Source organism: Erigeron canadensis, chromosome 2 (genome assembly GCF_010389155.1).
Source record: "Erigeron canadensis isolate Cc75 chromosome 2, C_canadensis_v1, whole genome shotgun sequence".
In the NCBI taxonomy this organism is placed as follows: Eukaryota; Viridiplantae; Streptophyta; class Magnoliopsida; order Asterales; family Asteraceae; genus Erigeron; species Erigeron canadensis.
The window spans coordinates 12,743,074-12,765,999 of record NC_057762.1 but is presented as its reverse complement, the minus strand read 5'-3'; the positions used below and the strand labels follow the sequence as shown (position 1 = coordinate 12,765,999).

Genomic DNA, 22,926 nt, shown 5'->3' with positions numbered 1-22,926 from the left:
GTTGACCAAGAGGGATGTGTAGAGTTCAGTCATTGCGAATCTGCAATCCTGGCTACTTATGATACAAAATTCTTTCTTGGCACTTGAAAAAGAAGTAGGTGAGTTGGTTAAGAAGCCGAGTGTTGATGAAGAGTCTCTTGGTGCCTCTGTTGGTGAAAAGGTTTCTACGACACTGAAATCCATATTTTCTGAAGATCTCATTTCTCAGATTTCAGTGTTGGTGGCTGAAAAGGTTGAAGAGAGGGTCAGGATGCTGGTTTCTGAGGTCTCCAAAGCAACAAATGACAAGGTTGACAAAGCTGTAACTGAAATGAAGAATTCTATGTCAACTCTTGATCAACAAGTTCAGAACCAGTCAAAGCAACTGGATGAAATCCTGGCCCTGCTTAAGAAAACTCCTGAAGTTGTTACTCCTCCTCCCTCTGGTGCTTTATCTGATGAAGACAAGGGGTTACTGAACGAAGTCCTGGAGCATGAGAAGCTGAATCTGAACTCTACATTCAGACTAAGAGCTCAGTTTGCCACTATGTCAAAGGGAATTTCTGATAGTATTTCCCAGCAGAATTGGGAACCTCTGCAGGGCATGCAGAAGGCAATTGATTTATATGCAAGGATGCCTGCGGAGATTCCCAAAGGGGGAAATGATGTGCCGATTGGTTTGCTAGCCAGCTCTCAAGAATTAATAGAAGCAACCAAGAGGCCATCTGGATCTGAGGGGGAACGACTAAGGATGCAATCTGAACCCCAACCATCTGAACAAGCAAGAAAAGACAAAGGCAAAGCTAAGATGGTTGAGGAGCCAAAGAAAAAGGGGACCAAGGACTCTAGTTTTGTGATTGGAGAGAATGTGGATGAGCATAGTTATCCATTGCCAGATTTAGAAGCTTATCAAAAAAAGTTGGAAGCCCTTCAGAGACAAGTCTCCAATCAGTTCATCATGTGGAGAGAAACTCAAGAAAGAGAAAGGGCCCAACACTTGGCAATGGGTACCATTGATCTGGTGGATGCTACAGCTCTTGGCCTCACTAATGAAAGATATCAGAAAATCAAGCATGACGCAAGAGTGCAGAAGGCCTTGGTGGATATGGCCGAATATGAGTATGGGATGAAGTATTCTCCCTTAGAACAAAAACTGGACCATCTCACTTTCAAGATATCTATTGAAGATCTGATAAAGAATAGGAAGAAAGAGATGGAGATTAAAAAGAAGGAAATAATGTCCAGTGTTCTGAAGGCTGAGAAAGAAATCTGCAGGCCTCCTCAGAAGCCCAAACTTACTGGCCCAAGGTCAACAAGAAAGAATGCTCGAGATGCTGACCTCTCTACATTCATACCCATTTCCAAAGAAGTTGCTCAGGTGAAGGATAAACATGAAAAGGATCAGTATGATTATTATATGAAACACAGGTGTCATCCTGCAAAGATCCTTAATGTGCAAATTCTGAAGGAAGATGGTCTGAAGCTGTTCAATCTGACTGTGAAAAGAGAAGGTAGAGCTGAAGAAGAATATGAGCAGGTTTCGGTGCATAAGTTTGGGTACTCTGAGCACAAGGAGATGATCAATGCGTTGAAAGGAAAACCAAAGTCTCATCTGAATGGCGCCTGGATGCTGAAGATCCAACAAAAAATGAAGGCCAAGGTTGAGATGGAGGAAAGACTGTTTGGAAAGATCAGCTCTCCAAAGAGAAAGGCTACTGAAGCACCTTCTGGCTCAAGGCCTGCGAAGAAGTAGTTGTATCTCTTTGTAAATATTTGTACTTGTAAATATTTTCCATTTCATTTCTGTACTTGTAACTGAACAATCATCTCAGTATCTTCTATATAGTTACAAGTTACATCATATTATTAGGAAATAGTTTAAGTTAGAAAACAAACTAGAAAATTTTTCTTAAGGCATCATGATCTATGAGATGTCCTTAGAAATATTTTTACAACTTAAACAAAAACTTGTATTTTTAGACTTACAAACTTGTATAGATAGAAGTCTAAAAACATGAACTATTTTAGAACAAATAGGGGGAATTTGTTAGGTCAAAAATCGACTAAGTATAATTTGTTCAAAATAGTTGAGGCTCAGTGAAGAAAGCTTGTTCAGGATTCTGAAGTCATTCAGAATAAAGCTCATTGAAGCTTCACTTCAGATTCAGAATCAACCAACACTGAAGACGTTCAGACGAAGGTCAAAGACTGAAGACTGAAGAAGAAGATCATCTCAGAAGCAGAGCTCAGAGAAGATTTTACCTGAAGTTGAATCTGAAGAGGCTCAGTGAAAAATTACTTACAACACTTTTTCACTGATTACGAGGAAAGTCTTTTTGCAGCTTTAACTACCTTTACCCGGTTAATTACTATCAACCTGGGATTGGGAAAGTTTTAAGCAAAAGGTTGGGAATAAAGTATGTCAAGTCACATCAAAGAAACTTACATACTTTACCTTAAACAAGCATGTTATGGATTTGTCCCACAAATCCATCCAACCATATTTTGTACGGCATATTGCCATGTCATCAGGACATGTTTGCCTATAAATATAAGACTTCTCACACTTGCAAAATAGCTTGGAACTTTGGCAATTGCAACGTGTGATATTACTCTAAGTATTCTTACGAGTAATTCCTTGTCGCATAGATCATTTGTATTTCTGGGGTTGTTTAGATAATTTCACAAGTGTGATTATCTTTGTTCCGCAACAACTCTTGTATTTTGTTTATAGCAATAAATAAAATACATTGAAAAATACATCTCGACTCATTGCCATAATACTTGATTATATTTAGTATTTTATATAGTTTCATGCAATCGTACTTTATTATTCTTACCCATTATCTGGATCGTAATTCTAAATAGTCATATCTAGTTTCGACTTACTTGCCAGTCGGGTTTCTTGATATAACTTGTTATTATTATTGTCTAACCTTATATCTTGTTATATCTTGATCTTTTGTACATCTTGTTAGGTGGACTTACAGAGTTTTTAATCCACAATGTTCATATAAATGCCAATAGCTTAGTTAGTGCCTAATCATATAGTTTTTACGTATTAAGACTAAGTCATGGGGAAAATTAAGTTAAATAAGTTGATAAGCATACTAACATGTAACTTAAAATCATAAGGTTATATAATGAGTGTATTGAACAAGGCTTTGTAGAAACTTACAAAGAGAGAAGGCTTTATACACTTTTAAGACCAAAAATGATCTTAAAAGGGGAAGAACACCAATGTAAATGGTGGAAAGCTTAGAAGATGAAGTTGAATCCATGAAGAAAACGATAAGATGACCCTTTAGAAGAACACTTGAAGATTATAACAACTTTGTTGAAGAAAACTTGATGATATGAGATCAAAGTGACCAAACTAGCAAGAACACTAAAGCTAGTAGGATGAAGATAGCCATAATATGGACTCAATCCCAATGAAGATGATACAAATATGGAGCCCCCTCTTAAGAAGATATGAAGATTTGAAGACCCATAACAAGAACTCTTGATAAAATTATGAACTTGGAGATCAAAGAGCACTTTCTAGCTTACTTTCTAGTATAAAAACCTTGTAAACACTCTATGTTTTGCTTAGCATTCTAGAATTATTATTGTAATATATATTTAGTAGTAAAAGAGTATAGAAGTAAAGAAAGATGGAGAATTGTGAAGAAAGGTGGTGTATGCATGGGAGTATTTATAGGCAAGTTTGAGACTCCATGAGTTTGCATGGTGTGTGAGTGTATCGAAGTGGGGGAGGGACAAAAGAGCAAGAATGAGGTCACAAAAGGTGGTGAACATGGTGGTCAAAGATGGTGGTACAAGGTTAGTCTTAAAGGAGGGTTTTTAAGGAGGTGATTGGAAGAAAACTCTTGCCATTCTTTTGTGTTAGCCGAAAATTCAAGCAGACCAAAGGGAATGTAGTGTGTGATTTTGTCTAGTAATTTAAGGAGGTACAAGTGGTACAATGGTGGTGATGTAATGGTGGTGATGTAAGTGAAAAGAGTTTTAGGGAGTGATTAATATCAAGAGATTTTCTAGTAAATTAGGCATGTGTTTCTTTATCCTAAAGTGTTTGTGTCGTGGGTTTTGCAAGAGGAAAAAGAGCTCATCAATTGTTATTTCTAGTGTATTATATGGTGACATGATAGTAGTGTACTAGGATATGATAGAATTGAATATACTAAAGGATTTTTGTTGGATATCAAACTTGAAATCCTTTCTATTTTTGTAGTTGCTAGTCGTGGGTTTAGAGGGAGAAAAGGAGACCATATTTTATTGCAATGTTGTTGAAATGTATAGTAGTAAGTAGAGGTAAGGTGATGGTGTACTTTGGTTGCTAGAGATTTAGACATATTAGAGTAAATCATGGAAATATGTTAAAAATCCAAAAATAGTGATAAATTGTAATTTAAGTTAGTGGATGTTATTGTTGTTAAGACATGGTGAAATGATTTCTAATGTTGAGGGGTTAGATATGACAATAAGGATATTTGTAATGTTAGAGTATAAATACCCTCAATACATTAGAAATCATAACAACCAATAAGCCTTTTATTCATTTTCACACATACAACAAATACAGATCGTCTCTTCTCTCTAGAAAATCACACACACTAAACACACCAAGAACACACACACTTGAAACGCAATTGTTGAGATCGAATCAATAGCAGAAATCGTGTTATTACACGTGGTATCAGAGCAAAACATCACTTTGATATCGATCCATAACTGATTTTGATCTCAATTTTCATTCAATTTCATTTCAAAAACCGTTTTTCATACCGTCACTGTTTCATCATTTTTCACCAGAAAAATCACATAAAATCATCAATTTTTGTTCACCATTAGATTTCTGATAGTTTTAAACATAATCCTGTCAAGTTTCAAGTTCCAATTCGATCTAAATCTCTAGATTGAAATCTTAGTTTTGGCGCTAAAATTTGGGTTTTGATTCTGTTGTGTTATAAGCTGAATTATGTTTAAGGATTTGTTGCGGACTGAAAAACAAATAGTTTGCAAGTGATTTCAAGTTCTAACTCCTTCTGAATCAAAAGTTATTGAAGAATTAAAATTCATCAATGGAGTTTCTTCTTTGTGTTCTGTTGGAGGAGACGACCTCAAACGATCTTCACTAGGACGGTCTTCACAAGATCGTCTCCGTGTTTGATTCTTCATACTTGATACATTTTGTGTTATGGCTTGTAGGACGATCCTCACAAGATCGTTCTAGCAAGTGTGCTTGTTGGAAAAGTGTTGTTTGTGGCTAACTGATCCATTTTGGATTAGTTTGGTCAAAATTCAAAGTATTTTACTTTGAAAAATTGGCAGAAACTAAGACGATCTTGCCAAGATCGTCTCAGTTACCTGACTACTAAGACGATCTTGACCAAGATCGTCTTAGTGTCTGTTGTTTGTTGAGTTGGTGTGGTTGATTATTTGAAGTTGTTGTGATTGAGAATCACACACTTCCTGGGTAACTGATCATTATTGATTGGTTTTGCTCAAATCGAATTTCTTCCAATTCAAAACAAATCTCTGTCCAAAAATTCTCAAAAACACTTAGAAAAATTTCCAAGTCTTCTAAAACGATCTTATCAAGACCGTTTCATTTTCTTTATCAAAAATTCCAAAACGATCTTATCAAAGATCGTTTCATTTCCAAAGTTCTTTATACTTCAATTTCATTTTCAATTTCCTTTAATTCCTTTTATAGTTTCCATTTCCAAAACTCAAAATCATTCCTCAATTTCAGTTTCATTCAATACTTAGCCAAAGTTCACAAATTTCATTCAAGACGATCTTCTTTGAATCGTCTCATTCTTCTTAAACTCAAGACGATTTGTTTCAAGTCGTTCTTACTTTCATTCATCTAGGACGATCTCTTCTAAGACGATCTTATCCTAAGACGATCTTCCCAAGATCGTTTCATCTTCTGAAATTTTCAACTTTCATTCCAATTCAAGTTCCAAATCAAATCTCTTTCTAATGGCTTCTTGTGAAGCTTTGGCATTAGGTTCTGACACAAGACCTCCAGTTCTCTACCGTGGTTCTTATGGACTATGAAAGAAAAGATTCACGGATTATGTAGAATGTCAACCAAATGGTCACCTTCTTAAAGATTCAATTCTTAATGGACTTGCAGTTCATCGCCATCCCACCACTGGTGCAATACTCACTCTTGATCTTTTGAATGCTGAACAAAAAGATCTAACAGCTGCAGATTACAGAGCTAGATCATGCTTATACAAAGCACTGCTAGATGAAATCTATGGTTCTGTTGATTCTTCTGATACAGCCAAGGAGATATGGGATGAGATGGCAAGACAAATGGAAGGATCTGACCTAACTTCAACAATTAGATTGACAAATATGTTGACTGAGTTTGACAACTTCGGCAAATTGCCAAATGAATCTCTAGAGGTTGTCTACTGTAGATTCTGCAATGTCATAAATGAACTTAGGAAGAACAATGTCAAGAAATCAGAGATGTAGTTAAACATCAAATTCATTAAAACTCTTGGTCCTGAGTGGGAAGAGTATAGAACTCAGATTAAGCAACATCAAAATCTGGCCAAGTTCTCCATTTATAATCTTCATGAATCCTTCAAACTCAATGAACATCAAGTACTAAACAAAGTTTCATCGAACAAAATGCCAGAAGTTGTATCTTCTGATCCTTTGGCATTAATTGTTGAAAAGAAGGTTTCTGAAGCTCTTAAAAGGCAAATGGTAGTTGTTTCTTCGTCTGATGAGGAGGGAGATGATATGTTGGCTCCAAGAGATGGTGTTTCTGACGAATTATATCAAGCTCTTGCCGCAGTTACCAAGCACTTCAAGAAAAAGTACTACAAAGCGAGGCCAACTAACAACGATCTCCGCACTTCTTCCACAAGTGCATTTCCCAAGAAGGAACACTATCATTCAAAGAATAATGGTTAAGGTGAATCAAGTGGATCCAAGCATGTGGAAAAGAAAGTTGAAGGATATGACAAACAAGTTGTTGAGAAGGGGAAAGCTTCTAATAAAAAGTGCTACAACTATGGTATTCATGGTCATTTTGCAATTGATTGCAAGCAACCCCGCAAGAGAAACTATGAGTACTACAAGCAGAAGATGCTTTTAGCAAAGCAAGTGGAAGTTGGTCATGCATTACTGGCTGAAGATGATAAGTGGCTTTTGCTATCAGATGATGAAGATGAAGATCTCTCTGCAAATGTGTGCTTCATGGCGAGGTTGGCCAAGAACAAAGCATTCGAAGCTGAAAGCACTGATGATGAGTACCCGGATGATGAGGTAAATCTACACTCTACCTTTTCTTGGTTAAAGATAAAGAGTCGTTTGATTTAGCTTTATCTAACTTGACAACTCATATTACGTCTTTAGCCAACAAAAATAAGAAGTTGAAAAATAGTATTTCATTTTCTAAAAGTGAATTTTCAAAACTCTTTGAAGAACATTCGAAATTACTTTTTGATTATGATACTATTAAACAAGATTTTCAAACCTACAAAGATCAAATGTTGGTTAAAGAGTGTGAGTTGAATGCATCTCCTGATTCTAAGTTATTACATAAATATCACAAATTTGAAAAGACCATTCATGATCTTGAAAAAGCCAATCAAGATCTTGAAATCCAAAAGACCAATGAGTGGCTTCGGCCTAATGCGAGACCAATGAGTGGTTTCTTAACAAGAAACTTTTAGAATCCAAACCTAACAATGTTGAATTTGAACGAAAGATTTCTGATTTAAATCATATTTGTTTTTAGAAAGGCGTTGAGATTGATACTCTTCAAAACCAAATAGAGGAATTTAAAAAGAATATACTTTTCTATCAAGAGAAGTTATATAAAGTCGAACAAAACCCTCTTTTGGATTTTACCGCCTATTTCAACAAGTCAAAGATTGACAGATCGGAACTTCTTTATGGGTTGGGATTTGAGAATATCTCTCCATTACAAAAAGCCAAAGAACAAATCGAACCCTTGTATGATGAAAGATTTCTTCGCCTTGGTATGGTACAACAGTTTATTCGTCCACTGGATGACGATTTTGAGACTGATGAAGTTGAGAAATTACCACAAAATGATTTTTTGGTTAACTATGATGTTATTAATGCTTCAAATAACTCGAAAGAATCTTCAATTTTCAAATTGGAAGAAATAGCATCAAATTTCCAAAACCAGGAATCAGTTGGTAATTCACCTAAACCTACTAAAATGTATGTTCCATCTACCATTTTGGAAAAACAAATAGAAGGTTTGCAACAAACAGTGAAAACTCAACAAAATGAAATGGAAAAACTTAAGTCTCAAAGTTTGAATTCGGAGGATAAATTAGTTGTTGTGGATACTAAGAGAGTTTGTATGGATGCTTCTACTCAAACTGACCTAAGTGCTTTAGTAGACCATTCCACTCAGACTACTTGTGTTTCATCTACTGTTTCCTCCACCTAAACCTTGACTGATTCTCTTGAGTGTTCATGTCAAAATGCTGCTACTGTTATAGCTGATGATTATGTGCAATCTGATTTAACTCATGACGAACTTGCGGATAGTTTAGTTTTGATATGGTACTACTTTAGGTTTTTCACATGTGAGTCTCTTGAAGAGTTAGTTGTTCACCCTAAGCTTAGTGCTAGTATAGGTGTTGATACTTCTACTTTAATTTCTTGTGAAACCAAAGATGTGTTAGTTCAAGTTGATTTCATTCCTGAGACTACCCATAGTGTAAAGTTGGATGCCAAGATTCCTGATTTCTCAAAAATATCTCCGGTTGAACCTTTCACAAAAGGTGATTTTGATAAATTCATGGAGGGAGAATATGCTTTTGATTCTGAAACTAAGAAAAGGATTGAATCTACCAAAATCAAAGTTGAATCAAAAGAGGAATCTCCAAAATTGTTTCCCAAATATCCAACTTCACATTATTCTAAGAAATAAGTCATTCCAAAACTTATCAAGACTGAACCAAAGACTATCAAAAAACCAAGAATCAATAAGTTAAAAACAAAGTGTCCTACCTCTGAAAAGCATGTCAAAACCAAACAAGTTGAGACCATTCCCAAAATCAAATACAATAAAAAGAAACTTCTGGAAATCAACTCAAATGTTTCTTCATCTAACTCTCAATCTAGTTCATTACCTAAAGTATCTAAATCTAGCTCAGTTTTGCTAACTAGGGATGCTTCAAATGGTGCAACTAGGTATAGGGATAGATATGGCTGGTTTTCTCATGATAAACCTAAGAAACAAGAAGTTTCCACACCCTCAAAAGAGACTAAAAAGATAAAAGTTCTTCAAAATTCTCGTTCTAATCTTCTTAGTGTCAATCCCATAGGTGGAAAGAGCTTGATTAGTGAGTCTAAATGGGTAGCTAAGTCATTAGTACCTAAGATCACTAAAGTTGAGAAAAAGAAGAAAAGACAAAGGAGAAAAGCAAATAGTAAGAAGAAGCTTGTTTCTGATATTTCAAACAATTTATCTTTTAAGTCATCTTTGAAAACAAATGTTAATGATGCCAAGGCAATGCCTTGTGATGGTGTAAACAATGTTAATTCTCGCTCTTATTTGTATGGTTTAAATGGTGGTAGACATGTTACTTTTGATTCGTGTGTTAATATTCGTTTGTTTGATCCAAATATTCTTGTTGATAATGTGCTTGTTAATAAGTATGTTGATTCGAAAGCATGTTTGTATGCATCACCTAAGTTATATACCCTGCCTATGCTAAGTAACCACAAAGGACCCGTCTTCAAGTGGGTACCTAAAGTCGGTTAATTCTATTTGATTGCAGGAAATAACCATCTGTGTTTGGATACTTGACCCTGGGTGTTCAAAACACATGACTGGCAATAAAGCATTGCTCAAGAACTTTATCGAACGATTCATGGGAACTGTTCGTTTTGGTAACAACAATTTCGCTCCTATCTTAGGCTATGGCGACATTGAACGCAATGGAATTGTCATTAAGAAAGTTCACTATGTTAAAGGATTAAGTCATAATTTGTTCAGTGTTGGACAATGATAACCAACCAACCGATAATATTTGTCTCATTTCAAAGGCTACTTCAAAGAATTCTTGGTTGTTGCATAGAAGACTTTCTCACCTAAATTTTCCTACCAGCAATACTTTAGTCAATAAGCATCTTGTTGAAGGCTTGCCAGACTATAAGTATGAAAGTGAGCATGTCTGTCCTTCTTGTGCCGTTGGGAAGATAAAACAAGCTTCTCATAAACCGAAGAAATCTCCAAATTCTTTAGCACCTCTTGATTTGCTTCACATGGATCTTTGTGGACCAATGAAAGTTCAAAGCCGAAATGGGAAGAGATACATTTTAGTTATCGTTGATGATTATTCAAGATACACTTGGGTCAAGTTTCTTGCCTCAAAAGATGAAACAACTCAGATTCTGATCAATTTTATCACTTCAACTCAAGTGAATCTTCAACTTCTAGTCCGATACATTCGTTCGGATAATGGAACTGAATTCAAGAATGCTGTGTTTGATGAATTTTGTAAATCCAAAGGCATTACTCACCAATTCTCTGCGGTTCGTACCCCACAACAAAATGGTGTCGTTGAAAGGAGAAATCGAACGCTTGTGGAAGCTGCAAGAACCATGCTAGCTTATTCTAAGTTACCTTCCAACATGTGGGCTGAAGCTGTTAACACTGCTTGTCACACTCAGATTCGGTCCATTGTTAATCAGCGTTTTGAGAAGACTCCTTATGAGGTTGTTAACAAACGGAAACCCAACATCAACTATTTTCATATCTTTGGGTGTGTTTGTTATACTCTAAATGATCGGGAGAATCTTGGAAAGTTCGAGAAGAAAGGTGATGAAGGTTACTTTGTTGGTTATTCGAAGACATCAATTGCCTATCGAATCTACAATCGCCGAACAAATATGATTCAAGAAACAATGAATGTTTGGTTTGATGAGATGTCGGGCATGATTTTCGAGCAAGAAAGTTTGCTACCAACAAGTAATGGTCCAAGTGATTCAAGTACTTCATTAAGGACTTCTACTCTAGCATCCAAATTCAAGAAGTTTCCAGCTCCAACGAGTGATGAGTTAGACATTCTTTTTGAAGAATTCTACAAATCAAAATCGATTCATGATGAGGAACCTCAAGTCATCATTGAACCAATTCCGAACAATGATCCAGTTCCTGACAACCTTCATGAATCATCATCAAGTTCTGCTGAGCAAGTTGCTACTTCTTCAAGTAGTAGTTCTTCATCCTCTTCTAATGATTCTTCTTCTCAATCCTTGCTGATAATTCTTCGCCAGTAAATGTTCAAGAGCAACCTACCCAATTTACCTAGACTACCAATCCGATAAACACTCCAAATGTATATGTGCCTCTCGACTTCGATCATCCATCTTACGAGGAAGCTGTTCTACCAAGCTATGATTCCATCTCTCAGCAAAACTCTGGTTTTAATGATGATGATGTTGATGTCAATCACCAAGATCCTCTTCCTCATGGTCGCAAATGGTCACGTATGCGAAAAGATCATCCTGTTGATAACATTATTAGAGATCCACAAGCCAGAGTAACTACTCGTACTTCAGTGAATGAGTGTCTGGTTGCACTTTCTCTTAGCAACATTGAACCCAAAACTGTTTCTGAAGCTCTTCGAGATCCAGAATGGGTCAAAGCTATGCAAGACGAACTCGCTCAGTTTGAGAGACTGAAAGTATGGAGATTAGTTCCTAACCCAAGGAAAAATGAACCTATTAGTACAAAGTGGATTTTCAAGAACAAGAAGGATGAGAATGGAGTGGTAGTAAGGAACAAAGCAAGATTAGTCGCAAAGGGTTATTGCCAACAACCTGGTGTTGATTTCGACGAAACTTTTGCTCCAGTTGCAAGAATGGAAGCCATTCGGATCTTCTTAGCTTATGCTGCATTCAAAAACTTCACTGTGTTTCAAATGGATGTGAAGACAGCTTTCTTGAATGGTGATCTCAAAGAAGAAGTTTACGTTGAACAACCAGAAGGTTTTGTTGATCCCAAAAGACCAAACCATGTCTACAGGTTAGACAAGGCTCTCTACGGTCTTAAGCAAGCACCCCGAGCATGGTATGATTCCTTATCTACTTTCTTGATTAGAGGTGGCTTTACCAAAGGCACAATTGACCCTACCCTATTCATTCGCAAACAAGGTAAGCATGTTCTTCTTGTCCAAATATATGTTGATGACATTATCTTTGGGTCAACCAATCAAACATTTTGTCGAAACTTTTCATCTCTAATGGTTAATCATTTTGAAATGAGCATGATTGGGGAAATGAACTACTTTTTGGGTCTTCAAATCAAACAACTACCAAATGGTATTTTCATATCACAAGGTAAGTATATTCATGACATGTTGAAAAAGTTTGATATGACTACTTGTTCTTCAATTTCAACTCCAATGGCTGCTCGTACAAGTATTAATGCTGATAAAAATGGGAAACTATTTGACCAAAAGAGATATAGAAGTATGATTGGTTCATTGTTGTATCTTACAGCATCTCGCCCAGATATAATGTTTGCAACATGTATGTGTGCTAGGTATCAAGCTGCTCCAACTGATTTACATTTTCAAGCTATGAAACGAATATTTCGTTATCTGAAGGGTACACCCAATTTAGGTCTCTGGTATCCAAGGGATACTGGATTCAATTTAACTGCCTATTCAGATGCAGATCATGCAGGTTGTAAGCTTGATCGCAAGAGCACTTCTGGTACTTTACAATTTTGGGTGATAAAATTGTGAGTTGGTCTTCCAAGAAACAAAATTGTGTGTCACTATCAACAGCTGAAGCTGAATATGTGGCTGCGGCTAGTTGTTGTGCTCAAGTGTTATGGATGAAGACTCAACTTACTGATTATGGTCTGAAATATGATCATATTCCCATCTATTGTGACTCTCAAAGTGCCATTGCTATTGCAGTCAACTCAGTAAACCACTCTCGATCAAAGCATATTGATGTGAGATATCATTTTCTCAAAGATCATACTGAGAAAGGTGACATCGAGCTCTACTTTGTGGGAACTGACTATCAGCTTGCAGATTTGTTCCACTGGATGAGAAAAGGTTTAACTTTCTTATCTCTAAGCTTGGCATGTTAAATCTTGAACCTTAACTTATTTTGTTCTTGATACATTCTTGAAAAACAAAATACAAAATTTAAAAATACAAAAATATAAAATTGTGAAAAATAACAAAAAGATTTTCTTAATTTTTTTTTCTTTTTCAAAGTGGCTTACATATGCTATGTATGTAACCCGGGCTTCATAGTTTTATTTATATCTTGATGGCTTGCATATATTCTGTATGCAACCCATTCTTCATTGAGCTATTTATTCAAACTTGGTATAAAATGTGTTATTTTACATATAAATTGATATAAGATAACGCGGAATTGAATGCCTCTGTGTACTTCCAAGTAGTCTTATATGAATATGTATGTGTCATAGCAATTTTTCATTTGATTGAAGTTGCAAACAATTCTCTTCAAGAGTCTTGATTTTGTTCAAAACTACTTCAAATTTTTCAAATGAATTTCATGTTTCAAAAAAAAACTCTCAATTGTTGATATGAGAAGCAAAGGATTGAACGCCTTTGTGTACTCCTGAGTTGTCTCATTTTAAACAATTGATTGATTTAAATTTATGATTAAATGTTTTATTTGCATCCAACTTGTTGATATAAGATGCAAAGGATTGAACGCCTTTGTGTACTCCCGAGTAATCTTACTATGAACATTGTTGTTGACGCAAAAATTTATGTTACTTAAAATCTTGTTCACTTTTAGATTTTTTTTTGACTTCACAAAAACCAATTTTTGCTCTACCTTTCTATGAAAACTTTTAAGATCTACCTTTGCATAGATTAAAGGGGAGTTTGTGATTTCAAAAGTTTCAAAACTTCAAATGTGTTATCAAATCATTTTCTTACACACATTTGTTGATTTTCAAATGATTTTCATCAATTGAAGTTCGGTGTTTAGTTTGCACATGAGCAACTAGGTTTTTCTCAAAATTTACTCCATGGACTTCATCATCGCCGATGAGTTCTAACCCCGGAGTATTCACTTCTTTCATTAGATAGTAAGGGTATTTTGAGTGGTGATGATTTCGTGCAACTAGGATGGAGGGAGTAAAGTCGAAAAGTGAGAGGTTATGGTGATATGTTGTGAGAAAAGGGTTAAAAGAAATGATACCCTTCCCTAAAATTCTCAAATCGCCAGGTAAAACACATTTCTATCGGATGTCATTTGTTGATATCTTGATTAAGACTTCATAGACCCCAATGAAGCGATGCACATCTTTACCTAACCACTCAAGTGTTTCTTAACAAATGCTTGTTTTATTTCTCACGGAGATTTTCACATTTCTATTGACTCTTCATTTGGAAGATGTTGATATTGAATAAGGGCGACACTCTGCTCCGGTCCCAGACTTCATTTGATCACTTTGTGTCTAGAGCGATCTTGATTGATCATTGATTTGATCTTTAAATTTTTTTTCTTAAGACACATTCGAGTCATATCTTTGTGATATTATTGCATATCTATGTGATATAGCCGGAACATTTGTAGTGATATCTAAATTGATATTCCACAATGATCAAATGGAAATCCTACCAATGCTAACATATTTTCCAACATTGAACGTAGGTCTCATAATTACATTTATGTGATTATTGAGTGAACGAGAAGTCTATCAGTGACCTCGGATGTTTCCTAAAAAGTCTTTAAGGATAATAGATTGTGATTATCGAACGCCTTAGGTGACACTGACCATGATTTCTATTCTTTGAAGCAATCTCGTAGTTGAAAAGCTACAAGACCGAACTATGTTAGAAAATTGCTTTGTGCGTAGTTCAATGATACATAGGAAATCCGAAAAATGTCATACATTTCTTTCGGTCATTTCATTAATCCTTTTGATTTTTGAACATGTTAACGGATCATCCTTAACCGGTCTTTCATTCCTTATCTCACAATCACAAAAACCACCATGCAAGAGGTTTCTTTTCGCATTTTATCAATCAATGTTTACATATTGACATTGGTTCCCAACTTTGTCATTATGAGGGGGAGAAAAGATTATGATTGATTGGAAAAGTAAAAGATTAAGTAAAGGTGGAATGAAATGAAATGTAATTGTCATTGAAATTGAAGTGAATTTTGCCGCCAAAATCTTAAGGATGAGATCGAAAACAAGGATATTGTTCAAAGATGCTCCAAAATGCTTACACTCATGAATTGAGGGGGAGCATAATTAATTCAAAGTTTTGTTCAAAAGTTTACTCTCCAAAGTGTTTAAGTCAAAATGACAAAGATCAAAGCTACAAAAGTTGAAAAGATTGATTGGAAGATTCAAGACAAAGAAGTAAAACTTCGAAAGAGTCTTCATCAACACATTTCATTCAAGATCTTCAAAGTCATATAATAATACTTGATCAAGAAGCTTCTATGCATATATCAAGGGGGAGAGTACAAGTTTTTGAATACTTCATTCCAAGGAAACGAATTTAATTCAAGAATCGAAGATTGAAGAACTAAAGCCAAATTTATACCTTCCGCACTTCAAAAGACAACTCTGATTCACGGTTCAACAATTTTCAAAGATTCTAGGCTCATTCAGTTTATTCTCTGTTCAAACAGAACATTGAGAATTTCATCATGTTTTAACTACAAGCAGTCCAAGACCAAGATTGATTCAAGTTCTCCAAATACAATGAGAAAGCTTTGAAGACTTGTTTCATCACACCAATTGTCTTCACCATCGGGCTCATCAACTTAATTCCTACAAGACAAAATAACACGTACTTCATTCATTACAATATATCACTAAAGGGGAGAATGTTAAAAATCCAAAAATGGTGATAAATTGTAATTTAAGTTAGTGGATGTTATTGTTGTTAAGACATGGTGAAATGATTTCTAATGTTGAGGGGTTAGATATGACAATAAGGATATTTGTAGTGTTAGAGTATAAATACCCTCAATACATTAGAAATCATAACAACCAATAAGCCTTTTATTCATTTTCACACATACAACAAATACAGATCATCTCTTCTCTCTCTCTCTGGAAAATCACACACACTAAACACACCAAGAACACACACACTTGAAACGCAATTGTTGAGATCTAATCAATAGCAAAAATCGTGTTATTACAAAATACAAGCAAACTTGTAAATTTTACTTTCATTTTATTCTAGTGTAGATCGATCAAGAGAAGGAAGAAAAAGGGGCTCCTTGTGTTGTATCTATCTTGGATTTCATGTATTAAATGTTGGCAAGTTGATAGTCAAATGATGGTGAATCAAAAAGAGATTTAATGGTACAAAAAGTCTTGTATGCTACTAGCTCACTTTCCCATTTTTCTTTTATGCATTTCGAAATGCATATATGCATACATATAATTATTTTGTCAAGTTCCTTATATAAATGTAAGCATTTGTATTACTATGTAAAAGTGATCACCTAGTGAGTTTTTGTTTCTATAATGGTTTTATAAGTATTTACGAAAGTTTAAAGCTAAAATAAGTGTCCTAGCAACTAAACTAGTCGCTGGATATTTTATTTCGCTAATTGTTCGTTATCAATGATTTAAAATTTACTAAGGTAGTTCATGTAATAGTTTGACCAATAAATAATAAAATAAAAGCTTAATATACACTTAATCACTTAATCATGCCTTAATTCCTTAAATCATCTCATAATTAAAGAAAGATTAACTTAATTAATCTTGATTAAGAATCGAAGTTTTTACGGATGTTACACTGGATGACCATCGTACTTTGCTTCTTGTACATGGTTGTCTATCAAACCAGAAAATTAAGCTGTATGACCAACATACTTTTTAAATTTGTACACGGTTGACCCAAAGTTGGCCGGCTGACCAAAATTTGTACATGTATTTGAATTTAGTTTGGATTTGGGGGTTTTGAAAACCCTAGTTTGGAATTAGGAAATAAATTTCTAGATTTGTTACATGTATAACAGATTTATTTGTATTGAATTTAGTTTGGAATTGAGGGTTTTGAAAACCCTAAATTTATTTGACAATAATTGTAATGAATTCGTTTTCCAAATATGAGCATGTATGAGTTCGTTTTCAATATATGAAAATTTATGTTTGGTTAACTTTTTTAGAGTCTGCTTCTTCTGCCCGGAATCTGCTGGTGTTAATTCAATATTATTATTATTATTATTATTATTATTATTATTATTATTATTATTATTATTATTATTATTATTATTATTATTATTATTATTATTATTATTATACAAATTAGGAATACGTTTTTACACATAATTGCTGACTGGCCATCCAAGTCATCGTTAAAAATAATCCACTTCATTGTCACGTCATTAAAAAATAATGTAACCGGTAAAAAGGTAAACTTTTGGTCAACTGTGTACAAATTTGAAAAGTATGTTGGTCTTACAACTTAGTTTTCTGTTTGATGGGAAACTATGTACAAGAAGGAAAGTACAATGGTTATCCAGTGACTTAACCCTAAAAGAAAATACGTTTAACCGGCTATCATCGGTCAACCGGTCAGGGCCGGCTTTTGGGGTGGACAAAGTGGGCGACGGGCCGAGGCCCGTTTTTTTAGGGGGCCAAATTTTTTTTTTTTTAAGTTATATATATAGAATAAAAATTTTATACCGGCTTTTAAAGAAAAAAAAAATTTCTACGCAGTCATCTCAATCTCGAGCGGTGCTTAGTGATCACATCCTTTTTTTTTATCCCCACTTTGTTTCAAGTTACAGGTAATGCTTTCTTTTTTTATTAATTTATTTTATGGAGATAATAATTATAACCTTATCAATGTTTATTATTTATTAATTATTATAAAAGAAAAGGTTTAATTTTTTATACGATTAACAACAGATATAATATTATATCAATGGTATTATGAGTATCAATTGAACAATACAATAATATGATTTGTTGTTTATAAATCAGAATTTATTAATTTTGTAGTTTTGAACGTATAAAAGTTTTATTAATGTTTTTGGTATTATTTCATTTAACTTTAATATTTGATTGTTAATTTTAGAATTTAGATTAATAGCAAATTATTAAGCGGTTCAAATTTGAATTTGATTTTTAGAAATTATGCCTCCTAAAGCACCATCTGGTAGTCAAAAACGTAAAAAGAGAAAACTTGATGAAGAAATGAGAAAGTCACAAGCCGGTGCTCTAGATATATTTATCCATAGACAACCTGTTGAAGAACACGTTGAGACTAACATTGAAGATGTTGAACAAGAAGATCATGTTGAGGCTAATATAAATGAAGAAAAGGCAGAAGAGCAAGCAAATGAAGAAGAGTATGTCGAGCCTAATGTAAATGAAGAGCATGTAGAGCATAACCCGATTGATATATTTGATCCAAGAAGGTGGGAAGGATTAAACTCTGATCAGATAAAACTTTTGGTCGAGAAAGGTCCTAAAAGAGATACTAGTATTGTGTATGGTCCTTCTGATGCACTTGGTAGACGATTTTCCACTGCTTTATATACAAGAACTTTATCAAATATGGAGAAGTGTGATAGAGAGTGGCTCGTTTATTCAAAAGAGCTAAATAGAGTATTTTGTTTTTGTTGTAAAGTGTTTAAAACAGGGGCTTTGCGAGGTGCTTTGGCTAATGAAGGATATGCGGATTGGCATCATGGTTTCACTTCTCTCCGAAAACATGAAGTATCCGTAGATCATCTCACAAATATGACTAAATGGTTTGATATGCGTAAAAGATTGAAGTTGAATAAAACAATCGATCAAGTTCAATACGAGCAGTTCAAGAAAGAAAGAGATTACTGGAAACAAGTCCTTCTGAGAATTTTTGCACTAGTGAAGTATCTTGCTAAACATAATTTAGCATTTCGTGGAAGCTAAGAAAAGTTGTATCAAAAAGGTAATTATAGTTTATTTATTTTTTTTACTTCTATCAAATACTTATTTTTTAACTAATTCAACTTTATATTTTGTATGCAAAGGTAATGGAATTTTCCTGGGTGGCATTGAAATGTTGGAAGAGTTTGACCCGGTTATCAAAGAGCATGTGCGGAAGATCTTAACAGATAAACTTCATGTGCATTATCTTGGACACAACATCCAAAACGAGATAATACTTCTGCTTGGAGAAGAAATTAAAAAAGAAATTATCAAGAAGATAAAGGAAGCAAAGTATTACTCACTCATACTTGACTGCACTCCTGATTCAAGTCACCAAGAACAGATGACTATAATAGTAAGGTATTTAAATTTCTCATCTAATTCCGTTACTATTGAGGAGTCTTTTCTAGGATTTTTGAATGTTAATGATACTACTGGAAAAGGACTGTTTGATATTACATTAGAAGAGTTAAAGTCTCTTGGTCTTGATATTGATGATATGCGTGGACAAGGTTATGACAATGGGGCTAACATGAAAGGAAAACACCAAGGAGTGCAAAAGAGATTTTTAGATATAAATCCTAGAGCATTCTACACTCCTTGTGATTGTCATTATGTGATATGGCTAACACCACTCCTAAAGGAAAAAGTTTTTTTGGACATATCCAACGTATTTATACTATCTTTTCAAAATCTACTAAGAGGTGGCAAATTTTGAAAGATAATGTCAAAGCTTGGAGTCTTAAGTCATTGTCACAAACTCGTTGGGAAAGTCGTGTTGAAAGTGTTAAGGCTATTAGAATGCAACTTATTGATGTACGGGAAGCCTTACTTGAAGTTGGAGTAAAAGATACTCATCCTGGAATTGCAGATGAAGCAAACTCGTTAGCAGAAAAAGAACTTTGTGACTTTGAGTTTTTGGTATCAATAGTCATATGGTATCAAGTATTAAACCAGGTGAATGCTGTGAGTAAGAAGTTACAATTAAAGGATATGCATCTTGATACTGCAATTGAAGAAACAAACAAATTGATCAGGTACTTCAAAGATTATAGAGAAACGGCTTTTTTTAAAGCAATTGATGAAGCTAAGGAGATTGCTATTGAAATGGGTATTAATCCGGTATTTCATCAAAAGCGCGCGATCCAAAGGAAAAGGAAATTTGATGAGAGTTCAAGTAGCTAAGAAGTTTCATTTACAGCAGAAGAGAACTTTAGAGTAAATTATTTCTTATATATTGTTGATAAAGCCATTGGTTCTCTTGAAACAAGATTTGAATAATTCAAGGAATATGAGAAATTATTTGGCTTTTTATTTCCACATAACTTACGGGGAATCGATGATAAAGATCTTAAGTTGTGTTGTCAACGACTTGAAAATGTACTCAAGTTTGTAGAAAGATCGGATGTTGATGCTGATGAACTTTATATGGAGTTGAAGTCATTTGACTTTAGTCAATTTAGCAGCCCCGTTGAAGTTTTGCATCATTTGAAAGAACTTGATTATTTTCCCAATGCAAGCATTACTTATAGAATATTGTTAACTATTCCAGTAACAGTGGCATCTGCAGAAAGGAGTTTTTCGAAACTAAAGTTACTGAAATCTTACTTAAGATCTACCATGGGTCAAGAAAGACTAAGCGGATTGGCGATGATAGCGATCGAGAATGAAATCTTAGATGATATAGACTATGAAGAGTTGATTAACCAATTTGCTATGAAAAACGCTAAGAGAACTACTCGAATCCTCGACTAGCTATTATGATATGTTAATTTAATACTGTAGTATGTTTTGCATATTTTTTATAGTTTCTTGAAAAATAACTTTTGCTATGTTTATTATCGTCGTTTTTAAAGATTAGCTTATATAATATGAAACTTGTTGTTGCGTTTAGTCTATGGGCCCTTTTTTTGACATTCGGCCAAGACCTATAAATCTTCGGAGACGGCACTGCAACCGGTCAACTTTTGGTCAACCGTGTACAAATTTAAAAAGTATGTTGGTCATACAGCTTAGTTTTCTAGTTTGATGGGCAACCATGTACAAGAAGAAAAATACGATGGTCATCCAATGAGTTAACTAAAAAATAAAAACGGATATTTTATCATGTCGAGTGTTTAATCATTAATTTGGTGTCGCGTTATTGGATTGCGTAATGAAACTTGCCGTTAAAATTATACTCGTATGAAAATTGAAGTTTATAAAATTTGCCGTCTTTAGTTTGAATGGAAAAAAAGAAAAAGATAAGGTACATGAAGAAAAACACTAGAGGCAAATAGATCTAGCCACGTCATGGATCCGCGTGAATGCCCTTTCCCTAAATGAAATCAGCATCGTCCGTTCAAAACCTATTCGAAATCTTGACCGTCAAATATGTTGAAACAAACAACAAGTTCTTCAAGTCTGTTCCCATAAAGATAAACCCTACACACACACACACACAAATTCACATCTTGTCTTGATTTCTTTGTGGGGTTGCTTTGGAGGCAAAGCTATAATCTCAAAAAATGGCTCCTGAGGAAGTTAACAAACCTTCTTCTCTCCCTCCTTACCCTCAGGTAATTAATTAATTAATATGTATTATATTACTGTGCTTCTCAGTAATTTTATGGATCTAAATAATTTTGTAAATATTTATGGTTATTTTATAATTGGATCAGATGATATTTGCTGCAATTGATGGATTGAAACAAAAAGAAGGGTTAAACAAATCATCAATATCCAACTTCATAGCATCAACATATGGGGATTTACCAGCGGGTCATAACGTTTTATTAATGGAACATTTGAACAGACTAAGACTTCATGGTGAACTTGTGTTTTTCAAGAATAACTATATGAGACCCGACCCGAATGCACCGTTGAGACGTGGCAGAGGTCGTCCACCAAAACCCAAGGACCCATCTGTTGCTGCTGCTGTTGAAGGTGAGAGTGGTTCACAAGTTAAGAGGGGAAGAGGGCGCCCAAAAAAGGACCCAAATGCCCCATCAGCTCCAAAGAAGGTTAAGCTGAAGTCAACTACTACCCCTCCTCAGCCAGGAAGTGGCAGGCCAAGAGGGAGACCAAGAAAGGTTCAACCCGAGATGGCTGGTGTTGTGGATGCTTAATAATTAAGTTAATTTGTGTTTTTGTTTTTAGTCGGGTTGTGTTTTGTTTGTTTGGATGGATGTTAATTGGGTGGGATTTGTTGTGTTTTTAATTTGTAGGGTTATTAGAACTTTGATTTATGTATACTAGGTAATTAATGACTTTGATTCACATGAGTAGTGTGATGTTGCTTTTGTGTTTTGCAGCTTTTGCTTTCCAATTCGATTCGATTACAGTTAGTTTAGATTACAATTAGAGATGTGTTCCACAATTTCGTGCTTTTTATTGTAACTTCAAACCAGTGTTAGGGTCAATTTCAAAATCCTGATTTTGTCCGAGTTTTGATATTGAAAAATGACATCGAATTTCATGTTAGATTTGTACGGATAATGTTTCATATGAGACCATGATTGATATTATGTTCGGGATCGGTACCACTCTCATGTTTATTCTTTAGTCAAACGAATATTAATGAGTTGCTGATGTGAACGGATTCAAAACAGAGACAAGTGGAGGCCTAGGAAGGTATTAGAAATTGTTACAGAAGGCTACTAGGAGTGGTGGCAAATGGGGTTTCCTATACGAGGGGAACTTTCGTCATGTGGTGGAGGCTCCCTCTAATGATTGTCTTTTTTTTTTTTGGAGTGATGCTCTTTTTGGGAAGTTTTTTTTGAGTTAATTGTATAAAACGTGCCTGTGGTTTACATAAATTTATAGTTTACATCTATCTAAGATTATTTTAGTGGTTTTTTTAACTAATTCAAGTTTTATTAGCAAGTTACATCCTTTTCAGAAACAACGTCAAAATCTTTTCGTTAAATGGCATCACGTGCCCCACATGTGAGGGTTTTTTCGTCTTTTTCTTCTTCATAGGGACGTTTTATGCAACTTAGTGTGAAAACCACAAGGACGTTTTGTGCAACATAGAAGGT

The 22,926-nt window shown here is 34.7% G+C and overlaps 1 protein-coding gene and 1 pseudogene across 1 annotated transcript; both read left to right on the top strand.

Annotated features, from left to right (window-relative positions):
- The first annotated feature begins 250 nt into the window (after window positions 1-250).
- LOC122587730 lies at window positions 251-20,662 on the top strand (annotated as a pseudogene).
- A 656-nt stretch (window positions 20,663-21,318) lies between these two features.
- On the top strand, window positions 21,319-22,196 carry LOC122589433 (HMG-Y-related protein A-like). Its single transcript, XM_043761725.1, has 2 exons — window positions 21,319-21,465; window positions 21,568-22,196. The coding sequence occupies exons 1-2, from the start codon at window positions 21,415-21,417 to the stop codon at window positions 22,012-22,014; spliced, it is 498 nt and encodes a 165-aa protein (XP_043617660.1). The 5' UTR covers window positions 21,319-21,414; the 3' UTR covers window positions 22,015-22,196.
- The last annotated feature ends 730 nt before the right edge of the window (window positions 22,197-22,926 follow it).